General features: G+C 28.9%; 2 protein-coding genes across 2 annotated transcripts; both read right to left on the bottom strand.

The window, feature by feature from the left end:
• Positions 3,361 to 4,717, bottom strand: LOC109361197 (40S ribosomal protein S8-like; the record flags this gene model as incomplete). Its single annotated transcript, XM_019606568.1, has 3 exons — positions 3,361 to 3,607; positions 3,695 to 3,867; positions 4,376 to 4,717. Coding segments are annotated over 3 exons (591 nt in total), but the record flags the coding sequence as incomplete, so codon positions are not given.
• On the bottom strand, positions 8,111 to 10,542 carry LOC109361114 (40S ribosomal protein S8-like). The gene is made up of 5 exons (XM_019606432.1): positions 10,424 to 10,542; positions 10,229 to 10,301; positions 9,126 to 9,456; positions 8,445 to 8,617; positions 8,111 to 8,357 (listed from the first exon to the last, which is right to left on the bottom strand). The coding sequence occupies exons 1-5, from the start codon at positions 10,425 to 10,427 to the stop codon at positions 8,282 to 8,284; spliced, it is 657 nt and encodes a 218-aa protein (XP_019461977.1). The 5' UTR covers positions 10,428 to 10,542; the 3' UTR covers positions 8,111 to 8,281.

The following is an 11,558-nucleotide window of genomic DNA, read 5'->3' as shown; positions in this document are numbered from 1 at the left end:
AATAGACAAATAGTTTTTTTTTTACTAGTAAATCTCATTTTAGTTGTTGAAACTTTTTTATCTTACTAAATTAATCCCTAATTTTAAAATATCATACATGTCCCCACTTTTATAAAGTAGAACTATGTCAATCATTTTGTCTTTACATATCTATTAACGTTAACAGAGTTCCTTATGTGACACGTTAAATAATGACATGACCTTATCTATTTTGTCTATGTTGCCATGTTCTATAGATCACCTAAAAGATATCGTTTCAATTATTAATTTTTTGCCGAAATTTTAAAACAAAACAATATCATTTTCTTATTTTTTTTAAAGTTAAATCGTTATAAAAATAACATTGTTTTCTTGAATTTAAAAATTACGTGGGAGAAGACATGTGAAACGATGACCGTTTTTCAATTTTCTACCTAAGCATCATGTGGAGCACATCTGTTGTCTCACACTTTCTGTTACTTCATGTATTAGGAATTGTGATTGGTTATAAAAATACTTAATAATTAAATTTTAACTTAAATATATTTTTTATGACCAATTACAAGCTCATAACACATGAAGTGATACAAAACATGAAACAACAGATATGTACTAAGCAAGATGCATGCTTGTTTGGAAGTAAAGGCTAAGAATTGAGAATTTTCATTCAACACAAATTAATCAAGAATATGCTTAATGTTACAAAATACTTTTGATTATCTGTATTAAGTTTTTAATCCCTACCTTAGGTGTGTAAAGTATTATTTCCTATAAAAATGGTTGAAGTAAAAGGGGATAACAAGAGAAAAAAGATAGCAACAACTGTTAAATTACAAATTGTGATATATATATATATATATATTCATTTTGAATCCAGATCATTTGTCCTCAAAAACTCTGTTTTTTCTTATTTCTATTCATTCAAATTACACCAAGTAATTGCGACACAAACAGAGGAGAGAGAATATGACCACAAATTTTGATATGATTAATAAGTAATGAGTGTAATATATATATTATCTTATTGTAAAGATTTATACATAATTAATTTATCTCTCATTATTTATTTGTATTATTTATATTTAAAAATTAATTATGATTAAATTTAAACATACATGACACAATAAAAATCTCTTACATTATTTATATACATATATCTTTTTCTAAAAGTAATATATAACTTAATGTATGGATGGAGGAGAATGTAATTGTTATCTGCTTAAAGTTTGGAATAAAGTTAAGTTGTAGTTGACAAACCACAAATTCAATTATTCAAAATTGAGTGAGTTGCAATTAGTTACTTAATCTTTACCAAATATAATGATTAAAACTTTTTCAATGTCAAGATCACCAAGGAATACTAAGTTCTTCATCCTTTGCTATATTTAATATTAACATCATTGCTTTATTCATTTCTCCTCGTTTGCTCAACTTTTCAATAAATATCACATAGGATGTTATGTACTGTTTCAGATATTTATATGGGTTATCACATTTTTATTGATTTTGTATAAATATATTGTTAAATTTTTAGTAGGCCAACAAGAAAATGACTACGATCAAACTGACAATAATAACAATACAATTATGTATGGTAGTCGGCATTAGTATGCGGAGGAAATATCATCAAAATATATAATTAATTAAGAATTAAATTTAAGAGTTAAAAGTGGTTATCACATTAATATTGATATATATATGAAAAATAAAATAATAGTGATCTAACGTTCCAGTTTAAAATAAAATGTATGATAAAAAATTATATTGCTATTAATTAGATATTATCTTTGTGTATGAACTCATTTTATCAGAGGAATAGTTATGAAGAAAAAAATAGTTCATGCTAACTTCTTACAATTTAAGGTTTTTTTTCAATTTTTACAAATATAAGACTTCTTTGTCTCCACTTAAAATACCCAACATATACTAACATAAAAAATGGACATACCAAAAGTAAAATGAATACACAATATCTACACTTAGAATAAACAATATATATGCAACATAAACTAAAATATTTCTTCAACATTTTAGCATTTAAAGTCTAAGTTTTCTTATTTATTTTTTTAAAAAAATAGGCTAATACGTGTAAGCTTTGGCATTCAAAATATATTTTTTTAAATAAATTATTGTTTATAAAAATAACTTAGATAAATATTATAATATAACACACTCGCAAGAAAACGTATGGATGTGGTTAAATTGGGAGAAATAATGCACAACTTGGTCGAATTTGAATTTCAGCAAGGTGTGTAAATATAACTCTAGCATCTTGTAGTAGTGCAAGTTGGTGCATAAATTTTACAATTTTATAATATGCAAGATGTATATGTAGGTTGGAAACTTGGACTGCAATTAATTTGAAACCATAACTTATTTATGGTTTCACTAGATAATTCAATAAATAGTCTACGTGTAAATAAACTCAGTATTAAAGGCCAAACTGAAATTGGGCTTGAACTTTTAAAAAGAAACCTAAAATGTATCAACATTGGAAGGTGAAAATATTGATCATTAATATATTATATATATATCACTTATTTTGGTTCCTGAAACATTGCCTTTAGGATAAGTTAAGCAAAAAAAAGCATATTAAAAACTCAATCTTTAGCTTAAATTTGTGAGCAAATAGATTTAACTACAGTAACTATACAAGCATGTGTATTTTTTGGTAGAAAATTGCTACAGAGATATCACATAAAACGAGGTGGGTTAAGTTATAATCAAATGATTAAAAAAGCTGTATAGATGAATGAAAATGTGTGTGGATAATGCTAATTTGAATAAAATTTTATATTATTATCAGATTCCGATAAATCAAAAAATTAAAAGTTAGATTCATATAAATGTCAGAAAGAGCAATCGCATACTCTAAAAAAGAAAATATATTTAGTTATACAAAAAACTTTTCTTGGTAGTGATATTTTATTACTTCATTAATAGTGAATTTAAGAATTTGACAACTATTACACAAAGTTCAGAGAAGGAGCTAGAGTTATATGGCAATCCTTTATTATTTGGGCCACAAAAGAGGACAAACTATTATTTTTGTGAACAAAAAAATCAATCATAATCAGAAAAATAGTTGCATAACCCTTACAAAGATTAAGATCGAATGCCTCATTGCCTACATATACACAGACAATAAATAGAACAAACATATATACAGTGTCTGCAATAATTTTCAACTAGAATCAATCTTAACGAAACTTAAATAAGTACAAAGCTTATGTAAGATTTATCACTATGATTTTGAAAGCATACCTTTTATGTAAGATTTTGAAATTTTACTTAAACTAGACAGGTTTATCTTTTACATAATCTATAATTTCAAAGCAACAAAGCATTAAAATGATGAGAAATGTATATATGAGTAACATGATGAAAAACAAAATTTAATGACAATTGCATAAAACTGATAACACGTTCAAGAAGGGCATTATCCTACAGTAGTAGACCAACAATGTCATTCAAAGCTAAAATTGCTTTCAATGTTTAACAAACTCAAACAAAAACAACTAAAGCCATGTAAAAATATGGGAAACAATAAAATTAGGCAGCACCCTTTCCCTTCTTCTTCTGGAGTTTCTTCAGGTAAAACTCCAGTTCCTTACCTTCCAAAATGTACCTACAAAATTCATGAAAAAATAGATCGGTAAACAGAAATGATGCTGGCTCAAACAGGTAATCTCACATATATAAAGTTTCAGCATACCCATCAGCCCTGCCACATTGACCAGGGCGAGAGGAAATAGCGGCAAGCAATCGACCACCACCAAACTGCTCTTCAATGTGGGAATCAAGGTTACGATCTGTCTGGCGCTTCTCAATTTTTCTCTGGACATGGTTACTTTTCTTGGTTTCTTCAGCAGCAGCTGCTTCACCCTCCTGATAGTTGGACATTAAAATATCAATAGATATATCGGAGTTGAGGAACTGACTACATAGGAGAATGAAAGCTATCTCTTACACATAAAGGAAACAACTTATATGACATTAATGGTTAATATGTTTAGATTATCGGCAGTGAAAAAAATAAGCATAGGACCACCAAGCAAAGTGCTTTTTGTGCCAGCAAGCAACCACTATTTTAATTTTCAAGTGTAGATTAAAAAAATTAGAATGCAAAAGGATATATTATGATAATGGATTTAATAAGACATACAATTATATAAACAACAAATGGACAATTTTTATGAACATGGTGTTCAAGAAAACACATCCAATGTATACAACAAAAACTAAAACACCTACTGATTACTTTCACTTTCATATCACAAGACCAACGCGATTCAAGTACAAAATGTGGCGAGTAAAAGAAGTAATCATTACTTAGGAAATAAATTAAATCAGTAATATAAAAAAATAAAGAAGTATAGTTTTCCAAAGGCATCACCTCTGCAGTATCCTTCTTGGATGCTGTTTTCTTTTTCCTACCAACTTCAACACCATAGTGCTGAAGGTACCATTGCTTAAATGGAGCAGCATCAACCTGAACAATTGCTCCCTTGACCAGGGTCTGAGTTCGGACCAGCTCATTGTTGGAGGCATTGTAAACAACATCAAGAAGACGGGTCTTGCGAGCCACAGCTTCACTACCCCATGAAAAGTTTCCAGTGTCCAATCTTAATGCCCTCCACTTGACATTTCCACCCCTAACACGAATCCTCCTCACTGTTTTGTTGCTTGATAACTTGGTGTTTGCTGGCTGACGACCGAGCTCATACCTATAATAACATCAAGAAAAACACCTTAGCTTAAACAAGAATCGGCTATACTAAAATATCACTGAAGAAAATACATCAGTTTATACATAATAGATGCACTAGTGTTAAAACTAAAATCTCTGAACAAAGGTACAAATCATAGAGAAAGTTTAGCAGCATTTAACAAAAGAAGGATAACAACTCATAAGGCAAAGACAATTATTCAGCTTAACAGTTCGTTTGTCGAGAGATTAAATACCTTTGTCGATATTGTCCTAGAAGCTCCCAAGTTTACATTAAAATTGACTTTTACACAGAGCATAACTTATCCTCCCCAAAATTGTACCTCTCTTTTAATGCATTAGATATCATTCTCAAAAATAAAAATAAAAAATAGAAGTGAAAGCATGAGAAAGGATAAGTTATCATTCTCATCACGAGAGACGATAAACAACAAATGCAATTCTAAATGGAATGTAATCAACTTGAATATTAAGAATGTCTCAATTTTATATCATACTTCTATGAATTTTGAATGCACTTAACTCTCTTGTCAGCAATAAAATAACTAAACCTAGATCTTATTGATGCTTGTTCACTAATCTACAAGCTCATAACACATGAAGTGATACAAAACATGAAACAACAGATATGTACTAAGCAAGATGCATGCTTGTTTGGAAGTAAAGGCTAAGAATTGAGAATTTTCATTCAACACAAATTAATCAAGAATATGCTTAATGTTACAAAATACTTTTGATTATCTGTATTAAGTTTTTAATCCCTACCTTAGGTGTGTAAAGTATTATTTCCTATAAAAATGGTTGAAGTAAAAGGGGATAACAAGAGAAAAAAGATAGCAACAACTGTTAAATTACAAATTGTGATATATATATATATATATATTCATTTTGAATCCAGATCATTTGTCCTCAAAAACTCTGTTTTTTCTTATTTCTATTCATTCAAATTACACCAAGTAATTGCGACACAAACAGAGGAGAGAGAATATGACCACAAATTTTGATATGATTAATAAGTAATGAGTGTAATATATATATTATCTTATTGTAAAGATTTATACATAATTAATTTATCTCTCATTATTTATTTGTATTATTTATATTTAAAAATTAATTATGATTAAATTTAAACATACATGACACAATAAAAATCTCTTACATTATTTATATACATATATCTTTTTCTAAAAGTAATATATAACTTAATGTATGGATGGAGGAGAATGTAATTGTTATCTGCTTAAAGTTTGGAATAAAGTTAAGTTGTAGTTGACAAACCACAAATTCAATTATTCAAAATTGAGTGAGTTGCAATTAGTTACTTAATCTTTACCAAATATAATGATTAAAACTTTTTCAATGTCAAGATCACCAAGGAATACTAAGTTCTTCATCCTTTGCTATATTTAATATTAACATCATTGCTTTATTCATTTCTCCTCGTTTGCTCAACTTTTCAATAAATATCACATAGGATGTTATGTACTGTTTCAGATATTTATATGGGTTATCACATTTTTATTGATTTTGTATAAATATATTGTTAAATTTTTAGTAGGCCAACAAGAAAATGACTACGATCAAACTGACAATAATAACAATACAATTATGTATGGTAGTCGGCATTAGTATGCGGAGGAAATATCATCAAAATATATAATTAATTAAGAATTAAATTTAAGAGTTAAAAGTGGTTATCACATTAATATTGATATATATATGAAAAATAAAATAATAGTGATCTAACGTTCCAGTTTAAAATAAAATGTATGATAAAAAATTATATTGCTATTAATTAGATATTATCTTTGTGTATGAACTCATTTTATCAGAGGAATAGTTATGAAGAAAAAAATAGTTCATGCTAACTTCTTACAATTTAAGGTTTTTTTTCAATTTTTACAAATATAAGACTTCTTTGTCTCCACTTAAAATACCCAACATATACTAACATAAAAAATGGACATACCAAAAGTAAAATGAATACACAATATCTACACTTAGAATAAACAATATATATGCAACATAAACTAAAATATTTCTTCAACATTTTAGCATTTAAAGTCTAAGTTTTCTTATTTATTTTTTTAAAAAAATAGGCTAATACGTGTAAGCTTTGGCATTCAAAATATATTTTTTTAAATAAATTATTGTTTATAAAAATAACTTAGATAAATATTATAATATAACACACTCGCAAGAAAACGTATGGATGTGGTTAAATTGGGAGAAATAATGCACAACTTGGTCGAATTTGAATTTCAGCAAGGTGTGTAAATATAACTCTAGCATCTTGTAGTAGTGCAAGTTGGTGCATAAATTTTACAATTTTATAATATGCAAGATGTATATGTAGGTTGGAAACTTGGACTGCAATTAATTTGAAACCATAACTTATTTATGGTTTCACTAGATAATTCAATAAATAGTCTACGTGTAAATAAACTCAGTATTAAAGGCCAAACTGAAATTGGGCTTGAACTTTTAAAAAGAAACCTAAAATGTATCAACATTGGAAGGTGAAAATATTGATCATTAATATATTATATATATATCACTTATTTTGGTTCCTGAAACATTGCCTTTAGGATAAGTTAAGCAAAAAAAAGCATATTAAAAACTCAATCTTTAGCTTAAATTTGTGAGCAAATAGATTTAACTACAGTAACTATACAAGCATGTGTATTTTTTGGTAGAAAATTGCTACAGAGATATCACATAAAACGAGGTGGGTTAAGTTATAATCAAATGATTAAAAAAGCTGTATAGATGAATGAAAATGTGTGTGGATAATGCTAATTTGAATAAAATTTTATATTATTATCAGATTCCGATAAATCAAAAAATTAAAAGTTAGATTCATATAAATGTCAGAAAGAGCAATCGCATACTCTAAAAAAGAAAATATATTTAGTTATACAAAAAACTTTTCTTGGTAGTGATATTTTATTACTTCATTAATAGTGAATTTAAGAATTTGACAACTATTACACAAAGTTCAGAGAAGGAGCTAGAGTTATATGGCAATCCTTTATTATTTGGGCCACAAAAGAGGACAAACTATTATTTTTGTGAACAAAAAAATCAATCATAATCAGAAAAATAGTTGCATAACCCTTACAAAGATTAAGATCGAATGCCTCATTGCCTACATATACACAGACAATAAATAGAACAAACATATATACAGTGTCTGCAATAATTTTCAACTAGAATCAATCTTAACGAAACTTAAATAAGTACAAAGCTTATGTAAGATTTATCACTATGATTTTGAAAGCATACCTTTTATGTAAGATTTTGAAATTTTACTTAAACTAGACAGGTTTATCTTTTACATAATCTATAATTTCAAAGCAACAAAGCATTAAAATGATGAGAAATGTATATATGAGTAACATGATGAAAAACAAAATTTAATGACAATTGCATAAAACTGATAACACGTTCAAGAAGGGCATTATCCTACAGTAGTAGACCAACAATGTCATTCAAAGCTAAAATTGCTTTCAATGTTTAACAAACTCAAACAAAAACAACTAAAGCCATGTAAAAATATGGGAAACAATAAAATTAGGCAGCACCCTTTCCCTTCTTCTTCTGGAGTTTCTTCAGGTAAAACTCCAGTTCCTTACCTTCCAAAATGTACCTACAAAATTCATGAAAAAATAGATCGGTAAACAGAAATGATGCTGGCTCAAACAGGTAATCTCACATATATAAAGTTTCAGCATACCCATCAGCCCTGCCACATTGACCAGGGCGAGAGGAAATAGCGGCAAGCAATCGACCACCACCAAACTGCTCTTCAATGTGGGAATCAAGGTTACGATCTGTCTGGCGCTTCTCAATTTTTCTCTGGACATGGTTACTTTTCTTGGTTTCTTCAGCAGCAGCTGCTTCACCCTCCTGATAGTTGGACATTAAAATATCAATAGATATATCGGAGTTGAGGAACTGACTACATAGGAGAATGAAAGCTATCTCTTACACATAAAGGAAACAACTTATATGACATTAATGGTTAATATGTTTAGATTATCGGCAGTGAAAAAAATAAGCATAGGACCACCAAGCAAAGTGCTTTTTGTGCCAGCAAGCAACCACTATTTTAATTTTCAAGTGTAGATTAAAAAAATTAGAATGCAAAAGGATATATTATGATAATGGATTTAATAAGACATACAATTATATAAACAACAAATGGACAATTTTTATGAACATGGTGTTCAAGAAAACACATCCAATGTATACAACAAAAACTAAAACACCTACTGATTACTTTCACTTTCATATCACAAGACCAACGCGATTCAAGTACAAAATGTGGCGAGTAAAAGAAGTAATCATTACTTAGGAAATAAATTAAATCAGTAATATAAAAAAATAAAGAAGTATAGTTTTCCAAAGGCATCACCTCTGCAGTATCCTTCTTGGATGCTGTTTTCTTTTTCCTACCAACTTCAACACCATAGTGCTGAAGGTACCATTGCTTAAATGGAGCAGCATCAACCTGAACAATTGCTCCCTTGACCAGGGTCTGAGTTCGGACCAGCTCATTGTTGGAGGCATTGTAAACAACATCAAGAAGACGGGTCTTGCGAGCCACAGCTTCACTACCCCATGAAAAGTTTCCAGTGTCCAATCTTAATGCCCTCCACTTGACATTTCCACCCCTAACACGAATCCTCCTCACTGTTTTGTTGCTTGATAACTTGGTGTTTGCTGGCTGACGACCGAGCTCATACCTATAATAACATCAAGAAAAACACCTTAGCTTAAACAAGAATCGGCTATACTAAAATATCACTGAAGAAAATACATCAGTTTATACATAATAGATGCACTAGTGTTAAAACTAAAATCTCTGAACAAAGGTACAAATCATAGAGAAAGTTTAGCAGCATTTAACAAAAGAAGGATAACAACTCATAAGGCAAAGACAATTATTCAGCTTAACAGTTCGTTTGTCGAGAGATTAAATACCTTTGTCGATATTGTCCTAGAAGCTCCCAAGTTTACATTAAAATTGACTTTTACACAGAGCATAACTTATCCTCCCCAAAATTGTACCTCTCTTTTAATGCATTAGATATCATTCTCAAAAATAAAAATAAAAAATAGAAGTGAAAGCATGAGAAAGGATAAGTTATCATTCTCATCACGAGAGACGATAAACAACAAATGCAATTCTAAATGGAATGTAATCAACTTGAATATTAAGAATGTCTCAATTTTATATCATACTTCTATGAATTTTGAATGCACTTAACTCTCTTGTCAGCAATAAAATAACTAAACCTAGATCTTATTGATGCTTGTTCACTAATCATATTAAAAAAACCATAAGGAACACAACATCCACTTTACATAGCTGAAATGCTACCTAATTCAAATATCAATCAAAATACCCAACAAATAAACACATAAATGACATTAAACATAAAATCATGAAAAACTTATCAAAGAAAATAGACAAACGAATTAATCAAATTGTAAAAATAAAATAAAAAGTATTACTTTCTCTTCTTTCTCCATGCCTTCTTTTTGCCACCAGTGGCACGCCTCTTATGCATGGAATCCCTAGAAATACCTATCAAAATGAAATCAAAAACCCATTACACACAAAAAAACAAAAATTACGAACAGAGTTTGAATTGATATTGGGAATTGAACAATGATAGATCGAAGAACAACGATGAAGGAAGAACATACCCATATTGGCGGCGCGTTGAGCACACTCTCCGTTCTCTCTCGGTTGCTTTTTGTGACTGCAGTGTTTCTGTCATAAAACCCTAATGTATCTTATATATGAAATTAAACTGGTTCTTTCAAGACCCGGCCCATTATTGTTCTGGGTCACGATATTGGGCTTTAACTTGGGCTTTCTTGCAAACTACACCGAACCAACCCTATTTTTTCTAACTCCATCTTCTATTTTAGTTGTAGTAGTAATACTTAGTATAATGATATAAGACTTTCACGAGATTTCAGAAAGAATGAAATAGGTAAAATTAAAGGGTTTTGTTTGTCGTAGAAACTCTTATTTGGAAGGGATAGTTGCACGTCCTAAAAGGAATTAGTTATTTACCTATAAGATTATGAGATATCTGAGGTATCACTAAAAAACTTAGTCTTATACTGTTTAAGATCAAAAAATCAATGTTTCAATTAATCACTTAATTAGTTCTTTACCCATGGAATGAATGATACATTTGATAGTATAAAGAATATTTCAAGTTTCATTGTTAAATGAGACCTTATCTAATATTTTATTACATTTCTTCACAACTTAAAAATATTCACTCCAAAAAAATTATTATTCATGTCAAAAGGCATAAGAAGGAATTGTGAAATAGGAACAAGTTTTTAATATAAAAAAATTAAAAACATCATTGTGGGTGTTGTAATGGGAGATTGGGAGTGATGATAGTGACTATTTTCTAATAAATCAAAAATATTTTTTGTTTTAAAATAATGATTTTTTTTGGTGGAGTTGTAATCTTAGCTTTTCTTGCTCATGGAGTCAAACATAGGGAGATGTGGGTATCTCAATTAAAGAGTAACCTATTTCAATTTTTAAGTTTAAACAATACAAGAGATTGTAACTTAGTTTAAACATTAGATATCATTTTATCGACTAAAAGAATCACGAATGTTTAAATTAGTTCCATAGATGATATCAAAGCTATGCCATATATGGCTGTCAAAATGAGTTCAATACTTCAATTCAATGGAATGGTCCGAATAATGCGATTTAAGGTACAAGTTCTAAAATTTGAAAATCCTACACTATCTGATCCAAATAATACAATGTAAGATAGCAGACAAAAAATTATATACATAAATC

This window comes from Lupinus angustifolius, chromosome LG11 (assembly GCF_001865875.1).
Source record: "Lupinus angustifolius cultivar Tanjil chromosome LG11, LupAngTanjil_v1.0, whole genome shotgun sequence".
Lineage (NCBI taxonomy): Eukaryota > Viridiplantae > Streptophyta > Magnoliopsida > Fabales > Fabaceae > Lupinus > Lupinus angustifolius.
Note: the sequence above shows the minus strand (reverse complement) of the source record. Positions and strands in the feature narration are given on the sequence as shown.